Source organism: Hemitrygon akajei, chromosome 4, assembly GCF_048418815.1.
Source record: "Hemitrygon akajei chromosome 4, sHemAka1.3, whole genome shotgun sequence".
Lineage (NCBI taxonomy): Eukaryota > Metazoa > Chordata > Chondrichthyes > Myliobatiformes > Dasyatidae > Hemitrygon > Hemitrygon akajei.
The window spans coordinates 19,038,848-19,066,773 of NC_133127.1; the positions used below are offsets into that span (position 1 = coordinate 19,038,848).

The following is a 27,926-nucleotide window of genomic DNA, read 5'->3' on the forward strand; positions in this document are numbered from 1 at the left end:
AATTCCTTGGCATCATCATATCAGAGGATCTGTCCTGGGACCAGCACCTAAGTGCTATCACAAAGAAGGTATGGCAGCAGCTTCACTTTTTTAGAAGTTTGTGTTTATTTGGCAGGTCAACTTTGACAAACTTCTGTGGATGCACAGAGGAGAGTATCCTAACTGATTGCACCACAACCTGGTATGATATAGAAAGGAATGTCTACAGAAGGTGTCAGATACATCACAGGAAAATCTCTGTACATCATTGAGCACAATTACTAGGAGCGCTGCCACAGGAAAGCAGTCAAGGATCCCTACCATCCAGGCCATGCTCTACTCTCATTTCTGCCAACAGCCAGGAGGTCCCACACCATCTGTCCTACAAGCAGAATCAGAATCAGGTTCAATATCACTGGTATATGCATGCCTGCTTGTCTGCTGTGAAACTTCTGCTTGGGAGAGACCTTGCTGATACAGCATGACCACCTTGTGACTTCTTGTTATGCTCAGTCTTGCCATAGTGTAAGATTTGGTGATTTGAAGGTTAAATTGTCACATCTTTCACACCCTCACCTTTTAGTTTGATTCTCCTTCACCTAGTTTGATTCCTTCTACACCCGTTTCTATTTCAGTTAATCATTTAGTTCATTCAACTCATTATGTCATTGATCATTGGCATCCTGGTTTTGCTTTGTTTAATCATGTCCTAGGTTATAAACCTACAAAGTAATCAAGTTTGTATTTGAAAAGTAGTCTATTACTTAATATGATACTTTTAATGAAATACAAAAATTTGCTCTTTTCTACTAACGCAGAAGACAAAATATAAACATCCAAAATTTAGCTAAAAATTCTTGGGTGCCTAAGACTTGTATTTGAATTAAATAAATAGGCAAAAAGTGAGCAAAAAAAAAAAATAGTGACGTAGTGTGTTCATTGTCTATTCATAAATCTGATGGTGGTGGAGAAGAAGCTGTTTCTAAAATGTTGAATGGGTGCCTTCAGGTTCCTTTACATCCTCCTTGATGAGAAGAGTGTTGGGGGAAGGTGGTCCTTAATGACGGATGCCACCTTTTTGAGGCATCACCTTTTGAAGATGGCATCAATGTTGGGGAGGCTGGTGCCAATAACGGGAGCTGGAGTTTGCCATTTTCTGCAGCCTTTTCCGATCCTGTGCAGTGCCCCTCTATACCAGACAAAGATGCAAATCAAAATACTCTCTGTGGTACATCTGTAGAAATTTGTGAGTATCTTGGTGTCATACCAAGCCTCCTCAAACTCTGAATAAAAATTAGCTGCTGTATGCCTTCTGTATAATTGCTTCTATATGTTGGGTCCAGGATAGATCTTCAGAGATGTTGTCACCCAGGAACTTGAAATTGCTCACCCTTTCCACTGCTGATCTCTTGATGAGGATTGGCATGTATTCCCTTTCCCTTCCTGAAGTCCACAGTCAATTCTGTGGTCTTCCTGATGTTGAGAGCAAGGTTGTCGTTTCATCACCACTCAACCAGCTGATCTGTCTTACTCTTGTACGTTTCCTCGTAAATGTCTGAACTCTGTCAACGATAGTTGAGTTATCGGCAAATTTGTAGATGGTGTTTGAGCTGTACCTAGCTGCACAGTTGTGGGTGGAGAGCGAGTAGAGCAGTGGGCTAATAGTGCATTCTTGAGATATGCCACTGTCAATTGTCAGTGAGAAGTAAGTGTTATTTTCAAAATGCTTTTGTCTCTGTCTAGACGCTGGGAGGATAAATACAGCCAGGTAATCAGGCTTCCCAAAATGCGGGTGTGAGATGGCATGGTAAGCGTTGTTGATGGTGGTGTAACATTGGTTAAATGTGTTGGCTCCTCTGGTTCAACAGGAGATATGTTGGTAGTAGTTGTTCAGAAACTTCCTCAAGCTGGCTGGTTGAAATCCCCTGCAATGATAGGGAAGGCGTCATGGTGTACGCAGTTTCGTGACTGCTGATCATGGTGCTCAGCTTTGCTAGTGCCTGCCAGAATTTCACCTGAGGTGGAATGTACGCTGCTACCAGGATGTTGGCGGAAAACTCCCTTGCAGATAAAATAGACGACATTTGACCACTAGATGTTCCAGGTTGGGTGAGCAGGACTGAGACAGAATTGTTACATCTGTGTGCCATGATCAGTTAATCATGAGATACACTCTCCCTCTTCTACCTTTGAACGACTCAACTGACCTATCTCTGTGGAGAATAGTGAAGCCATCGGGCTGCAGTATTGTGTTGGAAGTGTAGTGGGTGAGCCACGTTTCCGTGAAGCAAAGAACACAGCTGTCCTTTATGTCCCTTTCGGTACTGCAGTCATCTGAGGTTTTCAGTTTTATTTTCTAGAGACTGTGTATTTGTCAGCAGGATAGTCAGGAGTTGAGGTCTAAGAGCTCTGCGTTTCAATTGTACCTGTAGCCCAAAGTGCTTTCCTGCTTCTGTTTTCTTAAAGGGGAACTGCACTTATGACTGAGTCTGCTGACCGGGGACTGTTGATTTTGCGGATCGATAGGTTTTTTAAAAACATCTTAAAATGATGTTGCTTACTGATGTACCCATGGTTCTGACTGTGGATTTCAGCTGTAGTAGTTTAAAAAGAGCATATTTGATGGTGTTCTTTATGTTTATTGTGTCCTTTAAGGCTGATTTATACTTCTGCGCATGGGCTATGCTGTAGGTCTGATTTATACTTCTGCGTAGGCTCTACGCTGTAGCGAGTATGTGTTGGTGTGCGCCAAAGCGCTAGTTGGTGATGGGGTTTCTGTGCCACTGTATTGAGTTTCTTCGTGAGAGACATGGACGAGGAAATGCACTTCAAACATTTTCGCATATCCGCAGGTAGATTTGATGATTTGGTTCATCTGTTTTGCATTGGTGTACAGACATGGTAGAGAAGAAGCAATCGGAAATGCGATGCTACCAAGTGGACCAATCACAGTTGTTGTGGTCTGCGTCACCGTGACGCGCGAGTTACTTTTTTGGGGAGGTGCATGTCACCCTACAGCGTAGGGTATGCGGTACCTATGGCGTAGATTCGATGCAGAAGTATAAATTTCCGGAGTAACTACCATTTAACTTGAATCTTGATTGGTTTCAGTTTCAGGCTTTGATTATACAGCTTCAGGTATGACAACCTGATTAAAATAATAAAGAACAGCTAACACCATTCATATTGACAGTACAGCAAGCTGTAATGATGGTCAAAACATATGTGCTCATTATCTTGTAACTTTTTTCTAATATCTGTTTTCAAACAATTGATTTATCTCAGCCTTAATATCTCACATATTTCAATGATTGAGGAACTGCTTTTGCCAAATAATATACTTCAATGCTCTGTGACATTTTAAAATGTAATAATTACTCATAAGGAAAGAAACTAGTTCTGTAAATTGCTGAAGTAATGCATATAGGGTATATATAAAATCGGAGGGAATTATTGTTGCACTCCAAAAAGTCATGTTCGTTCATGGAATTGAGCAATTCTTCAAAGAATTATAATGCCGAAAGTTGACACAAAGTGAAACATACTACCGTAGATTCCGGATTTTAAGCCGCTACTTTTTTCCCACATTTTGAACAGCTTTGAACTTTGCGGCCTTTAATCCGGAGCGGCTAATACATGATTTTTTTCATGCCGCCTCGTAAACATTTTGCCTCATAACAGTAGACCAATAAAATTGATGAGTAGTTCACAGAGGTCCAATGAAATTGTACGATAAATCAAGCGCACTTTCACAATTAAATTATTGTAAATCAGTCATTTGTACTCACCCTCATCAACATGGAAAACACTCGAAGCATTGTGCTGCCTTATGGCAGTAACTTAGTTTATAATATTTTCGCTTAGTAATTCATTTTCTTGTTAAAGTTAGAAGAGTTTTAACTATATTTGTTTTCTGTACTACATCGCGGGATGCTATGACGTCACACCCGGTTTCGCGGTGTCTTGTGGGAAAACGCCGGTTTGCGATGAAACGGGAGGGAGCGCATTACGCGAGCGGCTTTGGATCTGAGCGAACGCTGCTTTTAAGTTAAAGGCGATCAATAACTTTTCCTGGTAGGCTGCAGTATATATATTTTTTACCAGTCGTTAGGAGATATTGGAATGTTGTTCAGTAAAGAAGTATACGCAACGTATATTTAAAAGTAGCCGCGTTACGGGCACGGTTCGAAAAAAAGCATTTGCAATATGTATTTGTTTTTGTTACCATATGGATTTAATTAAAAGTTAAAAAATCCTCACGTGTAATATCTTTCTGTGTAAATATCTCATATTACAACGTGGGACACCTGCGGCCGAAAATCCGGTGCGGCCTAAAATCCGGTGCGGCCTTTACAATTAAAAAATTGATTTTATTTCTAAAATTAGAGCCAGCGGCTTTTAATCAGGTGCGCTCTGTAGTCCGGAATCTACGGTACTTCTTTGTTATTTGCACCCAGCACCATTTCATTTGTCTGCATGGTACAGAGTAGATAATGCCTGATCCAACGCACATACAATACTGGAGGAATTCAGCAAGTCAGGCAGCATCTATGGGGGGAATAACAGTAGATCTTTCGGCCCATGCCCCTTCATCAGGACTGGAAAGGATGGGGGCAGAAGCAGAATAAGGATGGGTGATAGTGTCTGACTGGTGAGACCCTCCGTTGCTTGGGATCGACCATGAATGTTGTGTCCTAGCTGTCTTTGCGGTACACAAGCCAGTACAATATGGAGAGCAAACTGTTGTCCGTGTAGCAGGCTCCTCCTCTTCATGCAACCGGTGAATCCTAAGATACAGCGGATACAGTTTGGCACCAGCGGCATTACAGGAGTTGCCAGTCAGCATTGAATTCGATATGGACTGCCTCAGGGACTCCAGCTTTGGATTTTACCTCAGGGTTTACTCTGAAAGCATTCTTATGAGTGGGTATAGCCACATGCAGCAGAGATTTGAAATCAGAGTTTTCATTTTCCTAGATGAACTGCCAATGAGCTTCATCTGCCTGGAGTGACTGGTTTTAATGCACCAGCAGCCTACCTTTGCCCCTACTTCTTTCAGTAGGAAAGATTCCACTAGGCTTAGTAACTAAGTCACTTGAAGGTCAGGAGCTTGACTTTGTTATCAGTGGCTATTTGAGATGTAAGATATTGGGAGCATTTAATAGATAATGGGAGCTTGTCCCCAATAAAACAACCCCTCCCCCCACTGTAACAACCTTAGGAATTGGACAATTGGTGTATTATCAATTATTTAGTTATAGCAGAGTAAAGTGAACCCAGTTATCTAGAAGGACACATTGATCAATTTATTTATCTGTTGATGCTAAATTTAGGTTTGCACATTATATTTAGTGTAATTTTGTGTTATGAGCAGCTGAGCAACAATAATGATAACTGAGCATTGGAAGAATTTTATTTTGCTCTAGATCTGCTTTTTCATTCCCCTCGTGTCTGCATTGACATTGTGCTGACTTGATCCAATTTACAAATTGAATTAAGATTAAAACAAATTCTTTATAATATTATGTTCAACATTCAATGATGGCTTTCATGTCCTGCTGGAGATATGAGTAAATTAAAAAATGTAAAAGTGATTCATCATTGCTCTGATTGTCTACCTGCTACTATTTTTTGTAGCACACTTGTTAGTACAAAAGAATCTGATACAGAGCATTATGATAGGGAAAGGTTGAATAGGTTAGGACTTTATTCCCTGGAGTGAATGAGGGGGATCTAAAAGAGAAATGGATGAGAGGTATAGATAGAGTAATCCTTGCAGACCTTTTCCCAAGGTTGGGAAAGAATTGTCATGCTGAAAGTTGACAAAAATATTAATTCTTTGCTATTTCCACCAGGGGGGTCACAGGTTTAGAGTGAAAAATTAAATATTTAAGGAGAATCTGAGGGATGATTTCTTCACTTAAAGACTGGTGTGGTTGTGGAATGAGCTGCCAGCAAAAAGCAAAATTTAAGATGATTTTCGATAGGTACATAATGAAAGGGATATGTGATGGCTAATGGCCTGGGTGCAGGTAAAGAACACTCAACAGGAAAATGAATCAGCATGGACTAGGTTAGCCAAAGGGCTTGTTTCTGTTCAGTAGTGCTGTATGTCTGTATTGTACTTGTCTTTAAGGATCGTCACCTTGTTGTGCTGGAGAAGCTTGTGATTTCCTGAGATTCTGGGAGCGATGCTGTCTGGAGCTTAGCTCCTAGTAGGGTCACCATAGTGGTAAGGTCAAAGGGGAGGTTCCAGACAAAGAGTGATCCAACCAAGACCTCATTGGTGGAGCTGGCAGATGATAATGACACATCACAATGACAGTGAAGGTGGAGGAAGGCTGCGGAGGTGAAGGCTCCCTGGTCATCTTGGACACCTTGCCACTAGACCCTGACCCTGATCTGTCACGGACCATGTGGTACTATCTATGTATCAAGTTCACCACGTTAAACATTACAGGCATTCTCCGTTAAGAGAGTACTCCCTTTGGAGAACATCATACTCGACTCGAATGATTGAACTGTAAACTCAGAAGTGAATATGTTCTGTAATGAGACCTGATGAAGGGTCTTGGCTCGAAACATTAACTATCTATTCATTTCCATAGATGCCACCTGAAGTGCCAGCCAGCATTTTGTGTGTGTTGCTTAGGAGCCGTTTGGTTCTGTCTAGATGCAAACAGGTGTCTGAGCAGGTTACCTTTAAGCTCTTAAGAAAAAGAAATAAAGGTTGAGTAACTGAATGCTACACTTGGTATATAAAGCCCGATGAAGACTTTGAGAGGCTTAGACAATTTAAGTGTCAGGCCATGTTGAAAAGGTTATGGTGTTGAGGCTGGAGACAAGGGATGGGCTGGTTCAGCTCTCACTCTACGAGGTTTACTCGTCTCTGCATTGAACTGAGGCTGTGGTCCGCAAGCAGTGGACTTCAGAATCGGCTGCAGTGATGCCTGGCTGTGGTCTTATTTTGTGATCATCAGTTCTGAATGCTATTTGCTTACTTTTATTGTTTGCACGATTTGCTTTCTTTCTCTGCACATCGATGGTCTTCTTTTGTTTTACTGGGTTCTATTTGGTTTCTTTGTTTTGTGGCTGTCTGTATGGAGATTAATCACATTTGCATAAAGCATACACAAATTGATGAGAAATGTACTTTGAACTTTGTGTACTGAGTGAGGTACAGTGAAAAATTTTGTTCCTCGTGCCGTCCATACAATTATTTCATCACATCATGCATTGAGGTAGCACAAAGGAAAACAATGACGCAGAAACAACTGTTACAGAGAATGTGTTGTGTAAGCAAATAATAAGGCCTAGGGCCATAATGAGGTAGAGTCTGAATAATGTACTGGAAGATTGTTTAATAATTTTATAGTGTTGGGAGTAAAAGCTCACCTAGAGCCTGGTACCTGCTGTCAGGTTTTTGTTCCTTCTGCTCTGGGAGGCAAGAAAAGAGAATATTTGTGGTGTGTGGGTCTTTGTGTTGGCGTATTTCACCGAGGCCTTGAGAAGTTCAGTATTCTTGGTGTCCATGTTGTGCTGAGCTGTGTTTATAACACTCTGTTACATTTCCAGATGGTTCGGATAGTCGACAGAGAATCATTTGCTCTCTTTGGGTTATGAAGAAAGAATGTTAATTCAGAGTTTATTTGCTAAACAGTGACGTTCACAGGAAAATTGAAAATAGGCTATTGTAGCGGTGTGCTACACGCAGTGCTAAAATAACGACACGGAGTCAGTAAACTGCAATTAAAGAAGAAGATTTTATTCGAACTTCACAGCCTTGCTTTAAAGCCTCCCTCATCCCACCCTCCCCGGGCGCGGATGCTGTAAGGTGCACGTACTCACAAACCCCCACAGGCTTTTCCCTTTGCTGGTGAAGCAGACCTGGCCTTTGTGCCGGCGCGCTGGCTATTTGTGAGCCGGTTCGAGTGCGCTAGGAAGTGGGTCGCCACATAACTCCCCCCCCCCCCCCCCCCAGAACCAGCGATACACCCCACAATGTCCACAGTCTGGGCCGGACCCTGTTTGGGAGGTCGGCCTCTGCGCCGTGGTGCCGGAAACTCGACCGGTTGTGCCAAGTCCACATGGGCTGGTTTGAGTCGGTCCACCGTGAAAACCTCCTCTCTCCCCCCAATGTCCAGCACGAACGTGGACCTGTCGTTTCTGATCACCGTAAACGGCCCCTCGTAGGGCCGTTGCAGTGGTGGCCGATGCCCGCCCCTTCGTACAAACACAAACTTACAGTTCTGCAGGTCTTTGGGTACACAGGTCGGGTTCTGCCCATGCTGCGCAGTGGGTATGGGGGCCAGGTCATCGAGCCTCTCGCGTAGTCTGCCCAGGACTGCTGCGGGTTCTTCCGCTTGCCCCCTTGGAGCTGGGATGAACTCCCCGGGAACGACCAGGGGTGTGCCGTACACCAACTCGGCCGACGAGGTGTGCAGATCTTCTTTGGGCGCCGTGCAGATGCCAAGTAGGACCCAGGGAAGCTCGTCCACCCAGTTGGCTCCTCGCAGGCGGGCCATGAGAGCCGACTTCAGGTGACGGTGGAAACGCTCCACCAGACCGTTCGACTGTGGGTGGTAGGCAGTGGTGTGGTGCAGCTGTGTCCCCAAAAGGCTGGCCATAGCTGACCACAGGCTGGAGGTGAACTGGGCGCCTCTGTCGGAGGTAATGTGGGCCGGTACACCAAAGCGGGACACCCGGGTGGCGATCAGTGCCTGGGCGCAGGATTCGGAGGTGGTGTTGGTGAGCGGGATCGCCTCTGGCCATCTTGTGAACTGGTCCACGATAGTCAGGAGGTGCGCACTCCTCGCGACACTGGCAGGGGGCCCACGATATCCACATGAATGTGGTCGAAACGCCGGTGGGTGGGGTGGAACTGCTGCGGCAGAGCTTTGGTGTGCCGCTGCACCTTGGCTGTCTGGCAGTGCATGCACGTTCTGGCCCATTCACTGACCTGCTTGCAGAGTCCGTGTCAAACGAACCTGCTGGAGACCATCCGGATGGTTGTCCTGATGGAGGGGTGCACCAAGCTATGAATAGAGTCGAAAACGTGTCGCCGCCAAGGTGCCGGGATGACGGGACGGGGCTGGCCGGAGGCGACGTCACAGAGTAGGGTCCTCTCACCTGGGCCTACGGGGAGGTCCTGGAGCTGCAAACCGGAGACTGCAGTTCTGTAACTCGGGATCTCCTCGTCTGCCTGCTGCGCCTCTGCCAGCGCCTCAAAGTCTACCCCTTGGGAAAGGGCATGAATGTTAGGGCGAGAGAGTGCGTCCGCCACGACATTGTCCTTACCCGAGACGTGCCGGACATCCGTCGTGTATTCAGAGATGTAGGACAGATGGCACTGCTGGCGGGACGACCAGGGATCGGACACCTTTGTGAACGTAAAGGTAAGCGGCTTGTGGTCCGTGAACGCGGTGAAGGGCCTACCTTCTAAGAAGTACCTGAAATGCCGGATTGCCAGGTATAGCGCCAACAGTTCCCGGTCGAAAGCACTGTATTTGAGCTCGGGTGGCCGCAGGTGTTTGCTGAAAAACGCCAGGGGTTGCCAGCGGCCCGTGATGAGTTGCTCCAGTACCCCACCGACTGCCGTATTAGATGCGTCCACTGTGAGGGCGGTAGGGACGTCCATTCTGGGGTGCACTAGCATCGTGGCGTTCGCCAAGGCTTCCTTCGTTTGAATGAAAGCAGCGGCGGACTCCTCGTCCCAGGTAATGTCCTTGCCCGGACCCGACAGCAGGGCAAACGGGGGCGCATGATCCGGGCAGCTGAAGGGAGGAAGCGGTGGTAGAAATTGACCATACCTACGAATTCCTGAAGGCCTTTGATCGTGGTGGGTCGGGGGAAATGGCGGACCGCGTCTACCTTCGCGGGCAGAGGGGTTGCCCCGTCTTTAGTAATCCTGTGGCCCAGGAAGTCAATGGTGTCGAGCCCAAACTGGCATTTGGCCGGGTTGGTTGTTAGACCGTACTCACTCAGTCGGGCGTAGAGTTGATGGAGGTGGGACAGATGCTCCTGACGACTGCTGCTGGCTATGAGGATGTCGTCCAAATAGATGAAAGCGAAGTCCAGGTCGTGTCCCACCACATCCATTAACCGCTGAAACGTCTGTGCGGCATTCTTCAGGCCGAACGGCATGCGGAGGAACTCGAAAAGGCCAAACGGGGTGATGAGAGCTGTTTTGGGGACGTCGTCCGGATGCATCGGGATTTGATGGTATCCTCAGACGAGGTCTACCTTGGAGAAGATCCGTGCGCCGTGCAGGTTTGCTGCAAAGTCCTGAATGTGCGGCACAGGGTAGCGGTCCGGTGTGGTAGCCTCGTTCAGCCTGCGGTAGTTGCGGCATGGTCTCCAGCCCCCTGTTGCTTTAGGCACCATGTGCAGGGGGGAGGCCCATGGGCTGTCGGACTGCCGGATGATCCCCAATTCTTCCATCTCTTGAACTCCTCCTTCGCCAGTCGAGCTTGTCCGGGGGAAGCCGCCGAGCACGGGCGTGGAGGGGTGGTCCCTGGGTCGGGATGTGGTGCTGTACGCCGTGTCGGGGCATGGCTGCTGTGAACTGCGGTGCCAGAACCGATGGGAAATCCGCCAGGACTCCAGTGAAGTCGTTGTCAGACAGCGTGATGGAGTCGAGGTGTGGGGCTGGCAACTGGGCTTCTCCCAGGGAGAATGTCTGAAAGGTCTCGGCATGGACCAGCCTCTGCCTCGGCAGGTCAACCAGCAGGCTGTGAGCTTGCAAAAAATCCGCACCCAGATGCGGTTGGGCTACGGCGGCCAGTGTGAAGTCCCACGTGAACCGGCTGGAGCCGAACTGTAGCTGCACCGTACGGGTGCCATAGGTCCTTACCGTGCTGCCGTTCACGGCCCTCGGGGGGACCCGGTTCCCTGTTGCGGGTGTCGTAACTCGTCGGAGGTAAGATGCTGATCTCAGCACCGGTGTCGACCAAAAAACGGCGTCCCGACCTCTTGTCCCACACATATAGGAGGCTATCCCGATGGCCAGCCGCCGTAGCCATCAGCGGCTGCTGGCCCTGGCGTTTCCTGGGAACTGGCAGGGCAGGCGACAACGGCGGGCCTCTGCGCCCCACTGCTGGTGGTAGAAACACCATTGTTCGTTGGGCTCCCCACCCCTGCCTCTGGGGCTAGCGGGCTTTGCGGCCGGGCCTGGACTGGTTTGCTGCTGGGAGCGTGGCCGGGTGATCTGTGCGATGGACGCCCCACTCACCACCTTGGCTTTCCACAGCAAGTCTGCCCGGGCTGCCACCTTCCGGGGGTCGCTGAAATCCGCGTCGGACAGCAGCAGGCGTATGTCCTCGGGCAGCTGCTCCAGGAATGCCTGCTCAAACATGAGGCAGGGTTTGTGTCCGCCGGCCAGAGACAACATCTCATTCATTAAAGCCTATGGTGGTCTGTCTCCCAAGCCATCCAGGTGCAGTAAACGGGCAGCCCACTCGCGCCGTGAGAGTCCGAAAGTCCTTAGGAGCAGGGCTTTGAATTCCGTGTACTTGCCGTCCGCTGGGGGAGACTGTACGAACTCCGCAACCTGGGCCGCTGTCTCCTGGTCAAGGGAGCTCACCATGTAGTAGTAACGTGTGTCCTCTGAGGTTATCTGCCGAACGTGGAATTGGGCTTCTGCTTGCTGGAACCAGAGGTAAGGTCGCAGCGTCCAGAAGCTTGGCAGTTTCAACGAAACCGCATGAACAGATGCGGCATCGGTCATCTCCGATCCAAAAATCGTTTGGACCGTCGGGGTCACCAATTGTAGCGGTGTGCTGCACGCAGTGCTAAAATAACGACACGGAGTAGGTAAACTGCAATTAAAGAAGAAGATTTTATTCGAACTTCACAGCCTTGCTTTTAAGCCTCCCTCATCCCGCTCTCCCCGGGCGCGGATGCTGTAAGGTGCACGTACTCACAAACCCCCGCAGGCTTTTCCCTTTGTTGGTGAAGCAGACCTGGCCTTTGTGCCGGCGCGCTGGCTATTTGTGAGCCGGTTCGAGTGCACTAGGAAGTGGGTCACCACACTATTCTGTTTAAATTTTGTTGTTTGAAACTTAATTTGGAACTTTCCACTGCTTTGGAAAATTGAAGTGTCAGTTTAAGAGACATTCCTTTGTGCTTTTCAATCTAGTTGTCACTGAGAAGGAATTAGATTTTTTTCTAATCTTTTAATTTTGTTTGATTAGATTATTATTTTTGGTTTATGATCCTTTGCTGATTAATTTTCTAGTTTTAAAAGCAGCAATATTGATGAGGGACAGTGATGCTCAGTGTTACAACAATAACACTAAAGGAGAAGTGCCTTAGACACTTGAAACCACATTGAAATCTTTAGTATTTTGTTGTAACAGAAAACCCAGTTTCAAACAGTCCAGCAATGTCTCGCATTTAGGTTCTCTTTACAATTACAGGTTCTCTTTACAATTACATGATTTTTGTAACAGTTCATCCTAATTTCTTGACTTGACCAAAGGAGTGAAACCAGAAAGTGTGTGTGTGTCATTATAACAATTGGAGGTACAATAAATCAATTCTGCATTTCTTTTTATCTGTGTGACATGGAATTCAAAGTACTGTTTTGTCCAACTGCTTTTTTGATGTCCTAATGCTCAATCCAGTTTTTTAAATAAGAATGCTTTCAAATTACACCGTAACATTTATATTTATAAAAAAAATGTCCCAAGGCATTTAATCACAAGGTTATCCAAAACAAAATGATGCCAAGTGAAGCAACACGCACACAAAATGCTGGAGGAACTCAGCAGGCCAGGCACCATCTGTGAAAGAGTACAGTCAAAGTTTTGGGCTGAGACCCTTCATTAGGCCTGGAAAAAGAAGATGAGTCAAATTAAAAAATGGGAATGGGGAGGAAGAACCACAAGACAATAGGTAAAACCAGGAGGGTGGGGGATTGGTGAAGTAAAGAGCTGGGAAGTTGATTGGTGGAAGAGATACAGGGTTATAGAAGGGGGGATGTGATAGGAGGTCAGAAGCCATATGATATCAAGGCAGAGGATCAAAGCTTCTTCAAGGAGGTGGTTTTAAGGAGTGTTTTTAAAGTGTATTGAGAGATTCAGAGGTTTGTCTGAGAAGGTTTTTTTTGGAGGAAATACAGAGGGTCTGACCTTGGCAGGAGAGAGTGCTGTGGAGTTTCACTGGGCTGATTCCAAGGATGACAGTCTGTCATATGTGCAGAGATTGAGTCGGTCAGGCCTCTTAAAGTTAACTCGAATGAGATGTAACACACAATTCTTACAGGATCAGGGTAGCTAGAATGTTTTTCTTGGGCTGAGGGATCCAGAACTGGGGTGAGTGGGGAAGATAGTAGTGGTGTGACCACAGGTAGTGATGGTGGTGGTAGGCTGTTCAGCACTGAGATGAAGAAAACATTTCTTTACTTAAAGATGATGAATCTTTGGATTTGAATATTCTGGAGTATTTACAGTATTCTACAATAAAAGTTCAGTGATTGACTACATTCAAAACTGAGATCAAAACATTTTGATTTTGGATGTTAGAGGAATTAAGAGATATCTGGATAGGACATGTGGTGGTGGCGTATAAGATCAGCTATGATACTGAATTGGGGAATATGCTTGAGAGGTTCCTGGGTAGATCGTTGAATCACAGGAAGTGATTGGGTTGGAGTAAAAATTTAGATGATTGTGGTCTATTTTATTGGATAATATTTAACAGCAGGCTTTTGTAATCAACCCTGTCTAAGGTTGCAGAAAGATCAAGATAAACAAAGAGAGGTTATTTTTATCTTGTCATGAAAGTCTTACTTGGTGCCTATGTTTAGGGCTGTTTGATTCTGTAGTGGACAGGAAGTCTCTACAAAGAGGAGTCTAACTGCGCAGTGCATCACTGGCAACAGTCTTGCTGCCATCTGGGACAAATATGCAGAATGGTGCTGGAAAATGTCTAGCAATATTGCACCCACCCTGCACATGAACTGCTTATTCCACTCCCATCAGGGAGGAGGCTCTAGCATCCATGCCAGGACCACCAGACTCAAAAACGGTACTTTCTCCAAGTAAAAAGGCTGATCAATACCTCCACCCACTAACCCAGCCCTCCATACCCCCCCCCCCCCCAACACCACTGCTTTATCATTTCCTGTCAGTCACCTTATGTAGAGACCCTCCTGTGCCTAGCATCACTTTATGGATATAAAATTAATCGAAGTATATAAGCTCTACTATGTATTTATATTTATTGTTTTTTATTACTGTGATCTTTATCCTATTATGTTTTTTTTGGTGCTGCTTCAGATCCTGAGTGACAATTATTTTGTTCTGCTTTACACTTGTGTACTGGAAATGACATTAAACAATCTTGGTGGTGAGGCATAAATCTAACTGGAGGGATTTAAAAAAAAGTAATTTTAACATAGACATGAATTTGGAAAGCTGAAATAATAATGGAGAGAAAAAAAGCTGAGTGCAGCATCTGCAGAATTTCTTGTGGAGATGGAGCACTTGTTTTCGAAATGGATGGGCAAGCATTAGTTTTTTGAGGAAAGACATTCGACAGCAGATTTGGAAGAGGTGGGACAGCAGCCAAGAAGCTGGAACCATTAACTGTTAACATATGGTGAGGGATTATTATTCTTGAGGCAAGAGAAAATGTGGGAAAGTACAAAAGATTCCAAAATCAAGTAGTTTAATAAAATGATGTGACTAAAATGTCTGAGTTGTTAGTAAGATAGAAATGATAATTCAGCAACACACACAAAATGCTGGAGGAACTTAGCAGGCCTGACAGCATCTGTGGAGAAGAGTAAACAGTTAACATTTTGAGCCAAGGTCCTTCTTCAGGACTGGAAAAGAAGGGGATAAGTAAAGGTGTTTAAAGGTGTTTGTTCATTTTGATAATAGTACTGAGCTGCAACATTAAACTGATAAGGAGGAAGGGGCCCAAGAGTAGAACTTTAGTGGGTTAGTGTGCAGGTAATGGTGTCGAAGAGAGCAGATGAATCCCTTTTAGGTAATATAAGTGAAGGAAGCGAGTGGATCGCTATGCAATAAAACAGAAATGCTGATAATATCTAAAAGCTTAGAGCACCTCTGGAGAAGGAAAGTGCATCAGTTTAAAATGTCTGACCATAAGGTTCAACAAAGGATTACGACGACTGCAGAGAGATCATTGGGGTGTATCTTCCACACATCTGAGATATGTATCAGGAGTGCTACATACACAGGGCCCTTAGTATTGTGAATGATCCCTTCCATTTGTCCTGTAATATTTTTTGACCATTAGGCAGGAGCTACTTTAGCACTGAGACAAGGTCTATTAGGATGGGAAACAGCTTCCTCCTGCAGGTCGTAAGGCTACTGAATTCCCTGCCACCACCCAGGTCTCATCACTCATGAAGCACCAGTAATGTTATACTGTTTTCTTTTTAATTTGTGTCATAAATGCAGCTTATGCTAAATGTCAATCTTTTGGAATAATTTTATTGCTTGCTAATTAATTTGTGGTTATATTACTTGGTGTTGTTTGTGAGTTATATGTACTGTGTTGTGTGCCTTGGTCCGGAGGAACATTGTTTTGTTTGGCTGTTTACATGTATACAGTTGAATGGCAATAAACTTGTACATGAACTTGAAAGTCTTTATCAGAATTGAAATCAAATTCTTGTCGCTTGCATTCTGCACAGATGCTGTCTGATTGCGGCATTTTCTGTTTTCAGATTTTCCACATTTCCCCCTTCCTACCAAATTCAAATCAATAAATGAAAGAGACACTGAAGAAAGATTGTACGCTTAGACACATGAGGGATTATATGTGATTTTGGTAGAACTTACAGTAATATGCTGAAATTGAACCCTGGAAAGAGAGGCTGTTTTCATAGTGTTGAGTCACTCCGTCTGATTCATCATGACCTTAAAGGTTGCAATATTACCACCGTGCAACAAGGGATCTAAATTGCCGGTCTGAATCAAAACTAATCTGTTGGGGTGCTTGTTATAACTGGACCTCAATTGGAACTGATTATTTCCCTCTCCCCCCCCCCCCCCCCCCCGCCCACACGATGAACTGGTATCAAATAATGGCATTTGTGTCATACCCCACTGCAGTACAGTACATGTATGTTTCGAATAGGATTACATAAGATGTGCATCTCAGCAATGTATCATTGTGCCAAACCATATGCACTATTCAATCTGTTGTCTTTCTTCAACTAAATCTGTTTTTCTCCTCCATTTCCTTCTGAAGCTTTTCCTGCATTTTACCCACATTATTTACTTTTATTATTCACTATGGTGGCATTTTTCACATTTCCTTGTTAATTGTAACAGTTTTAAAATAGGAATGTGGACTGTGTACAGGCAGGGGAATTAGTTTAATTCTGCATCATGTTTGGCATGGCATGGAGCGAAGGACCTGTTTCTGTGCTGTTCTATTTTTGTTCTGTGTTAAAATTTGCATTGTATCGTCCACAGATTATGAGTGCAGATATAGGTTGAGAATTTTTTTTTAGCATTGTTGGACACCTGTGCAGAGTATTTGGGAATTGCGTAATTGGAATTCTGAAAATGTATGTATGCACAATGACAATTCAGTCAGTTAATTCAGAGGTCATATTGAAAGCTCTTGCAATTATCTTTTCCAGACATAGTCCCACTCCATTGTATTCAGTCATTTTCGACTGTACATAGAAAATGTTTGGTTTATTATCCTTACCATTTAATCTTTAGGGTGATCTCACTTGACAAATTTAGGTCCACAAAGGCTTTGGAACAAATTCAGATGATACTTGTATGGAGCTGTGAGAACTGAGTGTTATATCCCATGAGTTGATAATTGGATGCAGAGCTTGGCAACTCGATTAAGCCTGAGGTGCCTGGCTTTGTGTCAGGGTCGAGTATTAAAAACATTGTAAAGTCTTGGCTAAGATTTGGAATAGGGTAACTTGGTTGTGTTTTAATTTTATGCTTAAGTTAACTTCTAAATGTGACTATTTTAATCATAGCACAACTTTAAAATGACTTTTTCGATTTTAGTAACTGAAGTTTTGTTTACTTTGCAGATTAACTGGAGACTTCGGATATCTTACAGATGGACCAGGGAACTACAAATATAAAACAAAGTGTACCTGGCTTATTGAAGGACAGTGAGTATTTCTATCTTTTCTATTCATCATAGTAAGTCAACTTTTGTTAGGGAGTTCCCCCCCTCTCATATTGCAGCCAGTGTCAAATGAGCTCATGAGTTCAGAGGAGTTATGTTTATGCATCTGCAGTTACACTAGCTATTAAGGAAGTATTTGAGCGCTCGGATAACTGCTTGCTTTCCTGGTGGTCAGCTGCTATTCAAAGAAAAGGAAGCTTTGGATTTAGATTGGAACCTACATTAGGAAGTGATATGGGCTATCAACAGCAGCTATATATAGTGCAATGATTATCACCTGACAATGGATGATTGCTCACTGTCTCCCTTAAATTCTTCATTTTGTGATGTGTCTGAAGCTTTACAGGGGGAACCACAGAGAAAACCAGACCAGGAAAGTCCCTAAATTGTTGCCTGTTTAAAGGAAACAAAAAACAGCATGGCATTGGCAGCTAAGTTATCCAATAGCAACAGATTGGAGCAATGTTCTACAAGTCATAGCATGTCTGGTTAAGGATTGAGGCCAAGATTCAGGCCACCAAACTGAAGTGGTGGTTTTGACCCTACCTGATGTTGGCAAAGTGCCTCAGCAAATAGTGTAAGAAATAAAGCCTTGTGTTTCATAGTTTCTCTCACCTTCTAGCCTCTGTTGTTATTTCCACCCTTCCCTTCTCCATCTGTTACTTCCCAGCTTTTGAACCTTTCCTTCCCCGCAGTCATATTGAAAGGCCTCAATATGAAACATTGATTGTCCATTTCCCCTTGCAGTTACTGACTGACCTAGTGAGTTGTTCTATATTATTTAATGGATTGATTACAAGGGTTAGGACATCATGTTACATCATGTTACATCATTTATCAACAATTGTATAAATTGTTGGATAGACCACACTTGGAGCATTGTCTGCGCTTCTGTCACTGACTGTTAACTGGACTGAAGCTGCTGTTTTGATTGTGAATGTATAGTATATGTCCTACAGTTTTTAAATATAAAAATAATGACCAGACGTACACAATATCATACATGATCTAGTCAAGGTTAATTACATGATTTCTTCTCAGTTCCACCCCTTTAAAAACAAACACTAGTACTTGAGTCCCAATGAAGGGTATAGGCTTGAAACATCGACTGTTCATTCCCATCCAGAGATGCTCCCTGACCAGCTGAGCTTCTCCTGCACATTGTCTGTGTTGCCCTAGATTTCTGGCATCTGCAGTACCTCTTGTGATTAATTCTTGGTTTGTTTTGCTCAAGTACACTTTCAGACCTTTCATAGTTTATTTGTTCTCTGAAATAATTCTTTATCTTTGTCCCAGCTAGATTTACATTCTGCAATGTTCCTTTTCCTCAAAACCAAAATGAATCTCCTTCCATTTATCTGTGTTGAAGTAATCGCTATTCTTTCCATTCTGCAAGTTTATTAATGTTGCCCTATAGCATGTTAAACCACTTTTGTAAATTGATCATCTTTTCCTCCCCCACTTATTTTGCTTAATCCATAATCACTGTTTAAGAATGAGAGCTGACCTAATTGAAACCTATTGAATGGTGAAAGGCCTTAATAGAGTGGATGTGGAGAGGATGTTTCCTATGGTAGGAGAGTCTAGGACCAGAGGCCACAGCCTCTGAATAGATGGGTGTTCTTTTAGAACAGAGAAGAGGAGGAATTTCTTTAGCCAGAGAGTTGTGAATCTGTGGAATTCTTTGCCACAGGTGGCTGTGGAGGCCATATCTTTACGTATATTTAAGGCAGAGGTTGACAGATTTTTGATTGATCAGGGCATGAAGGGATGCAGGGAGAAGGCAGGAGATTGGGACTGAGGGAAATGGATCAGCCATGATGAACTGGTGGAGCAGAATCGATGGGCCAAATGGCCTAATTCTGCTGCTATGTCTTATGGTCTAAATTCAGAAATTTTGCTTGCAGTCTAAATAATATAAATTTGGACACCACTAGACCTCAAATGACATTAACCATTTCATTTGTTTTGAATAGCCATCATAATAACTTGAGTTATAGCCAGTTAGCTATCCATCCTGACATGTACCAACTATATTCTTTGATAACTTGGTTATTATTGTCCAAGTAGTGAGGTACAATGGTAAACTTGTCTTGCATATTATTCATATAGATCAGTCCATTACAACAGTATATTATGGTAGTACAAAGTAAAGCAAAAGCAGAATGCAGAATGAAGTGTTACTGTTACAGAGAAAGTGCACTGTAGGTGGACAATACAGTATGAGGTAAACTCAATCTTTCTTGTGTTACGTTCCCCGTAACTGGGTCACTTACCAGCAAAGATAGAGAGGTCCGTTGAAGTCTGATGGTACTATTTTTAACAGTGTTTATTGATAAAAATACACAAAAATAATATCAATGCAAACATACAGATAATATACGTCGTCAATACTACATCTAAAAGCGCGGGTATAATAAATAAGAAATAGCTCTATCGTTGTCTAGGGGATAATGTATTGTCTGATGGAAATATAAAAGTCACTCAAGTTCATTTAGGCTGCAGGTTTTGGTTGGAGAGAGAGGTGGAGTTTAGAACTTGCCCATTTTCCTTTCTATGATGTCGATCCTTCGAAATGTCGTCGGTGTCCTTTTCCTTTTAGCTAAGCCGTCTTCCGTGGTCAGCCCCACCAATTCTGAGGCAAATGGAAAAGGACGCACGTGGGCTTTCCGCTGGCTGTCGCTACTACGCTGTCATGGGATTTCTAGCGTTTCTCCTGGTGCATCTAAAGGGGTTGTTCCCCAGACCTTCTTTTATCCTTACTCACGGGGTCTCAGATATCAATCAGGTTGGGATGATGCCATCCCCCCCAACCAGCCCATGTTGCTCATTCCTTGAGGGCGTCGATGAATAGCACAGTGCTCAATACACAATTCCGTCTCCAAGAGACAATGGCCGTTTCCCGTGGCTTTGTATCATTGAGGGGCCAGGACATTCCAAACCCCCTGTGGATTCTGCGTCTCTCTCTCATTTCCTGGGTCTCCTGACCTGAATTAATAGCGATCTTGCGATTCTCAAAAAGGAGGGGGCTACTTTGTACCCTTCGGCCCCTCAGAGTTGGGGCACAGGCGTAACACCCCCTTTTTTCAACACGTTTTTTAGCATCGGTAAAAAATGAAGTAATACAGAATTTTACAGGATTTTAGAATCTAACATAATACAAAAGTTTTCTTTTTCACTACAGAGTAATACAGTTATACTTTCAATTCAGCATCTAAACAGTTAACGATTACGTTGTCACTTCCTTTAATATCTTAACATCTTGTACCTTACTAAAGTCTTGTAGCATCAGACTTCAATTTAATAAACATCTATTTTTTTTATTTCTTTATTTTCTTTCCTTCAGCAAACAAAAACTAAAGAGTTGTGATCTTAGCTTACGTGTATACTACAAAAGTTCATGCAAAATACTAGTCTTTATGTTACTTTCAAACTTAACAGTCAAGCTTCCATGGGGGGGGGGGTTGTCTTTATTATTCACATGCTTTGTTGAAATCCCTTAAAACCGGCTTCTGCTATTTAAAAATGGCGTCCTATTAACCCTCGCCTCTTTTACCCTGGCGAAATAGGCTTTCGCCCGCTCCTTTCATAGGAGTTATTTTATCAACAATGTGTTCCAAACTTAGACCATCTTCCGAATCTCCACACAATTCTTTAATTTTACGCAAGTTGCTAGTTTTCTCTTCAGGACCCTTCAGGCTATTAGTTTTCAGTTTAAACTCTTTGTTCAAACAGTATTTCAAATTCTGCCTTGTCACACCACACTCTGGAATAACAATAGCGTGTGGGGCCCCCTTACCTTCTAATTCAAGCTGTAATTGATTCACAGGCTTTGTGGTACCAAGCCATTGTCTCTGTAGCCTGGTTGCTGCTTCTGATATCAGTCCAGCCTTTAAATTTTCTTCATTCAATTTGGGAACTACACATTTCCCTTTTCCTTCAATAATAATATTCACCTCACCACCTTTGATCTCCTCACTAACTTTTAACACACCTTCGAGCACAACCACCTGGGAAATCTCACTTCCCACTATTACCAAGGTTAACCCTTTCTTCACTGAACCAAGTCCATCTGACCCACAAGGACTGCATTCCTTTTCAACTGAATCAAATACCTCAGACTTTTTCTGAGCTCCATTACTAGGTTCAGTACCACGTGCATCCACATCTTGGACACACTCAAACGGGACATTTGCCTCTTCCAGGCTTTCAATACCCGTACCCGGTTCAAATTCTAACTTCCTCTGATCCTCCCAGCTACTCTCTGGGCAACTCCCTTCCGGAGTAAACTCAACCCCGCGGGCTGAAACAACCTCATCTGCCAACCCAGCAGACTTCTTCAAGGTAAGGGCACCCTTTTCATCTAGGACTGCCCTCATTTCATTATCGGGAATACCTTTAGAATTTTCAACTTCTTCAAACAGGTCTGCCAAACCAGACAGATCATCCATGTCCAACCCTGGTCCTTTTAACAGCTTTATCTGTTTCTCATCTTTATTTCGTGCCTCTAGAACTTTTCTCCTCGCTAAGGGCAGGTCTACCTCCTCTCCCTTACTCTCTTTCACTTTACTACTCTTAGTTTTACCACCCTCTAACCCCTCTTGGTACAGGGTCGGTAAAAACGTCTCGGCCAAATCAATACTGGCCGGATTTAAACTGCTCTCGTTCTCAGCTGCCTTTCTCGACGTGCTGCGAGTGATCGCGCATGTGGGATAGATCTTGGAATCTAGGGGCGGGACCTCCACCGGCTGTCTCGTCAGCTTCATTGCTGACCAAACCTTACCGCCGGCTAAATCATTACCCAGAAGGACGTCCGCGTCAGTTCTCGGGAATTCTTATCGCACCCCCATTTCAACTGGTCCAGAGACTAGCTCACAATTCATAATGATCCTATGCAAGGGCACTGTTTCCGTCCCTTTTCCTATTCCTTTCACAGCTACCATTCCGGTCTTGCGACCAAAATCCAGTACCTTACTGCTAATCAATGACAATTCAGCTCCCGTGTCTCTCCAGATTCGCACAGGAACTGGTGGGTCTCCCTCTCGCACAGACACAGTTCCATTTGACATACAAGTCTCAGACCCTTCTCGTACCCTGTCTACCCGGGGCTCTCTTGTCGATTTACTGATTACCACGGCACATCCGTGGGCTGCTTTCCCTTTTCCTGTCTCCTCCCTCGGAGCAAAGCACCTAGTTGCAATATGTCCCCCCTTTCCACAATTAAAACAGGTCAAGCCCGGAAATCTCTGGCCGTCTTGCCTCGCCTCTCCTCCCCCATCTTACCACTAGCTCCCGGCGGGACCTCTGCCTCAGCCGGCGGGCTTTCTCTATCGTTCCCACGGTCTCTCTGGTAACTTTTATTCGAGGAAAACTTTGTTTTGTGGGTTAGGGCATATTCATCTGCGAACCTAGCAAATTCGGAGTTGGACTTATTTGGCTTCTCATTCAAATACATCCAGATATCCTCCAAAACACAACCTTTAAATTCCTCAATCAGAATTAACTCCCTGATACGCCAAAAATCCTCTTCCACTGTTTCTGCTGTACACCAGCGATCCAAGAGCACACCCTTCTCATAGGCAAACTCGGTATACGTCTGATTCCACCCTTTCTTTAAATTTCTGAACTTCTGTCTATACGCCTCAGGTACATATTCGTAAGTCCGGAGAATGGCCTCCTTTACTTTGGCATAATTCTCTGCCTCTTCCTCCTCCATGGACAATGCCGCATATGCCTGTTGTGCCTTCCCTTTTAACACACTTTGTAATAGCGCCACCCAAGGCTCTTTGGGCCACTTCTGATTCACTGCCACCATTTCAGAAAGCAAGAAATAACTATCAACATCCGTCTCCTCAAACGGAGGTACTAACCTCAACTCCCGACTAACATTAAACCGCTCCTCTCGGTCTGACCCTTGAGCTCTTCGCTCTTGCCTTAACTTTTCCATATCCAAGTCATGTTGCCTCTGTTTCTCTGCATCCTCATACTCTCTCTCCTTCTCGGCTCGCTCCTTTTCCTTTTCAGCTGCCTCCAGCTGTTTTAACTGAATTTCATGCTCTCTTTGCTTCTCAGCTCTGTCCTGCTCTTTTTTCACCTCTAACCCCTTTAGCTGGAGCTCATGCTCCCGTTTCACCTCTAACTCCTTTAGCTGGAGCGCATGCTCCCTCTGTTTGTCGGCCCTTTCTTTCTCCTTCTCAGCTCTGTCTTTCTCCTTCTCAGCTGCTTCCACCTGCTTTAATTTAATTTCATGTTCCAACCTTAATTTCTCCAACTCTAACTGAGCCGTCCCACTAGCTGGTACCTTTTCAGGGATATTTTCCAATACCTCAGCTGCAAACACATTCTTCTCAATATAATACTGAGTTATGGCCCTTCGCACCTCCTGCTTTTTCATTGACAACCTCACCTCTGCCCAGTTTAGCCCCTTCGCCATATTTATCAAGTCCGATTTGGTGGCCACCTCTAGCGCCTCCAGAGTCGGGTTTTCTATAAATTCATCCACGTCCATCTTTGCTGGTTTCCCGTCTGGCTACCCGTGTACCAGATCCAAGTTTGGACTTACAAGCCCGATTCACTGGCCTCCCAATTTAGTGTCAAATCTCGAGACGAGAACCCCAAGTTGTTACGTACCCTGTAACTGGGTCACTTACCAGCAAAGATAGAGCGGTCCATTGAAGTCTGATGGTACTATTTTTAACAGTATTTATTGATAAAAATACACAAAAATAATATCAATGCAAACATACAGATAATATAAGTTGTCAATACTACATCTAAAAGCGTGGGTATAATAATAATAAGAAATAGCTCTATCGTTGTCTAGGGGATAATGTATTGTCCGATGGAAATATAAAAGTCACTCAAGTTCATTTAGGCTGCAGCTTTTGGTTGGAGAGAGAGACGGAGGCTTAGAACTTGCCCGTTTTCCTTTCTATGATGTCGATCCTTTGAAATGTCATCGGTGTCCTTTTCCTTTTAGCTAAGCCGTCTTCCGTGGTCAGCCCCACCAATTCCGAGGCAAATGGAAAAGGACGCACGTGGGCTTTCCGCCGGCTGTCGCTATTACGCTGTCACGGGATTTCTAGCGTTTCTCCTGGTGCGTCTGAAGGGGTTGTTCCCCAGACCTTCTTTTATCCTTACTCACGGGGTCTCAGATGTCAATCAGGTTGGGATGATGCCATCCCCCCAACCAGCCCAAGTTGCTCATTCCTTGAGGGCGTCGATGAATAGTACAGTGCTCAATACACAATTCCATCTCCAAGAGACAATGGCCGTTTTCCTTGGCTTTGTATCGTTGAGGGGCCAGGACATTTCAAACCCCCTGTGGATTCTGCGTCTCTCTCTCATTTCCTGGGTCTCCTGACCTGAATTAATAGCGATCTTGTGATTCTCAAAAAGGAGGGGGCTACTTTGTACCCTTCGGCCCCTCAGAGTTGGGGCACAGGTGTAACATTTGCCATACTTAAGAAGTTTTAAAATAGCGGGATAGAAATGATGTTGACCCTGATGGTACATTGTTTCAGGCTTTTGTGTCTTCTGCCCCATGGGAGGCGGAAGAAGAGAGAAGAACTGGGGTGGTGGGATCCTTAATTATGCTGGCTGCTTTACCTGGTCTGACTTCATTCAGTAATTTTTTGAGGTACATCATTGAATTCTTGATGAATTATATCTGTTGCACAACCATTTTCCTCTCTGTTACTTTTCAGAAAATTGAATAAGGTCAGTCAAGCTTAATTTTGTTTTCTGATCCACGCTGACTATTCATTATTATTTTTATTGGTCCTTTTCTATCCTTAGTGCAATCCCATTATTTTTCTGTAATTGCTATTCAGCTGATTCATCTATAATTCCCTGGACATATGCCTCTCATCTTGTTTCACATGTTTATACTCCACGAGTCCTCTGAAACAGCAATTTCTAACAAAGTATTGAAAGAATGTCATGATGTTTTTGCCATTTTTCACTATATTCTCTTTGAAATCTCTGGGTGCTATTTGCACGGAGAGGAAAGTTTATCCTCCTTTTGGTATTTGTCAGTATAGACACTCAGAAGCCACTTTATTAGGTACCTCTGCACTTAATATTTAAGTGGCCACTGACTGTATGTGGTTTACTGCTGCTGTAGCCTATCCACTTCAAGGTTCGTCATGTGTGTTCAGAGATACTCTTCTACATGCCACTGTTGTAATACATGGTTATTTGAGTTACTGTTGCCTTCCTCAGCTTGAACCAGTCTGGCTATTCTCCTCTGACCTCTCTCACTAACAAGGTATTTTTGTCCACAGAACTGTCGCTTATTGGATGTATTTTTGTTTTGCACGTCGTTTTCCATAAACTTGAAAGACTGTTGTGCATGAAAATCTCAGGAGGTCAGCAGTTTCTGAGATACCCGAACCACCCCATCTGGCACTAACAGTCATTCTACAGTCAAAGTCATATAGATCACATTTTTCCTCCATTCTGATGTTTGGTCTGAACAACAATTGAACCTTTTCACCATGTCTGCATGCTTTTATGCATTGTGTGGTTGCCACATGATTGACTGATTAGATATTTGCCTTAATAGACAGGAGTACAGGTGTACCTAATAAACTAGCCACTGAGTGATTAATTCATTCCATGTTTCTTCTTTAAGTACATTTAATTAACTACTCATCTCATTATTCAGTATAATACCTTCCTGTTCTCCTCTCTGGTGATTTCAGAAGTGATGATTTAAAATGGGTATGCCTCAATTTACAAATTTTACTTGGTATAATGAAAGAAATTCCAATCTCAGTGCATGATTTTTTTTATACTTCCTGAATCATTTTGTCTTTGTTTAGGTGATAGAAATTGCAGTGCTTTATTGTTTGTAGGGTAGATTCATCATATTTATTCTTCATCCTTCACAATGTCTTCTAAATGTCTGAACGGTTCTGAGGATTGGATGTCCTCTAAGAGACAGCTATCAGCACTAATAGTAAGCTAAATGTGATTAAATAAGTGAAAATAGTTAGTGTGTTTTACATCAGTCATTTGTTAAAATTTGTTGCATCGATAGTGCGAACAATCCTTAATGATGCCCCTGGATGTGCATTCATATGTTATTATTATAAAAAAAATTAAAGAATGTGTGTGAAAGATCTGAATGAACGGCATGTGTTTATGACAATCCAAGAAAAACAACGTTGTCATGGCTGGTTTGAACATTTAAAGAAATGCATAGGCAGAAAGTGCAGATAATGTGTTGGCAGAAAAATTTCCCAAGGAATTGAAACACATCTTTGAAGATGATGGGTACTCCCCTAAATTGTATTTAATATGGACAAGTTGGTGCTCTTTGGGAGAGGTTGCCCTCATGCTTACTCATCTCAAGGAATGAGAAAACTGCTCCAGGTTTCAGGGTAGCCAAAGTTCACTTGCCTACTCTTTGGAGACAATGCTGAGGGCAAATTTATATTTAAGTCTTAACACTGCTCAGACAAGGATTTACTAAGAAAAACTTTACAAGACAACAGAAAAGGCTGATGGATGGAATGATTGTGTTGGTCTGGTAGAGGATTGGTTTAGATCCAATAGGCCTTATGGCCTCTCTGATTTAACTTTCTAATGATCTATGATTTCTCTTGTCACTTTCTTTAAGCCCCATTCAACAGAGCAACCACCATCCCCCTACAAAAAAAAGAAATTGACAGCAACAAACATAGTAAGAACCTTTACTAACATTGATGCAATGTCCATCGAGCTCAGATTTAACGTCATGTGACCGCCAAGGATAACTTTCCTTCAAAGCTGTAACATGGACGTACAAAGCCACCATGACCACTTGCATAATGTATCATGTTTGGGCCTTGTACCTTATTGTCCATATGCACTGCACGTTTTTCTGTAACTACCACTATATTCAGTGTTCTGTTATGGTTTTACCTGGTACTTCCATAGTGCACTGTTGTAATAAAATGATCTGTATGGATAGTATGCAGGACAGGTTTTTCACTTGTGACAATAAACAAATTTGCCAGTGAAAATTCAGATTAGAAACAAGATTTGATTTAGCCCTCTGTCTTTCAAAGCTGATCAGGTTGCAGCTTCAACTACGTGAGGCTTGCTATTTCCAGAAATCTTTTACCCCATTGCTCATCATGAATCTGCTACAAAGAAAATTCTGCTTTAAGCAAAAAAAAAAATCACAGCTCTCTTGAGGGGAGAAAATTGACCTTGTCTCCATTTTTCCATTAGTGAGCTGTTTTTCTTTGAAATAAAATAGTCTTTTCACATTCATCTGTCAGATTGTTAGGTTTCAGAACATTGTACATAGAACAGTACCGCATAGTACAGTTCCTTCAGCCTCCTATGTTGTGCTGACCTTTTAACCAAGATCAACGTAACCCTTCCCTCCCACGTAGCCTTTCATTTCTTTCACTCATGTGCCTCTCAAAGAGTCTCTTAAATATCCAAGCTCTGAGAATTTGCTTCAGTAGTTTGCCCAACACTGATGTAAAACTCACTGACTAAAATCCAAGGGATCATCCCTGTGACCTTTCTTGAATATAGGAGTAGCATTTGCCATCCTCCAGTCTTCTGATACTACTGTTTAATTGAAATATCTTGCTAAGGGTACATAATGTATATTTTAGGTATCTGAATTTAAGATTTACTGTGATACTTTCTTGATGTTATTTTGAAGTACAGTTGGCCCTTCTTATCCGTGGAGGATTGGTTCTGGGACCCCCGCGATATCAAAATTTGCGGATGCTCAAGTCCCTTATTCAACCTGTCTCAATGCAGTGGATCTTAGGACCCAGCGGCAGAACTCTGAATCC

At 43.6% G+C, this 27,926-nt stretch overlaps 1 protein-coding gene across 4 annotated transcripts in view; it reads left to right on the top strand.

The window, feature by feature from the left end:
• Positions 1-27,926, top strand: part of atrn (attractin) — a 414,604-nt gene that overhangs the window by 49,563 nt on the left and 337,115 nt on the right. For all 4 annotated transcript variants that reach the window (XM_073042130.1, XM_073042131.1, XM_073042132.1 and 1 more), the window contains exon 2: positions 17,021-17,104. In XM_073042130.1, the coding sequence (XP_072898231.1) occupies positions 17,021-17,104 (84 nt within the window). The remainder of the gene's footprint in view (positions 1-17,020; positions 17,105-27,926) is intronic.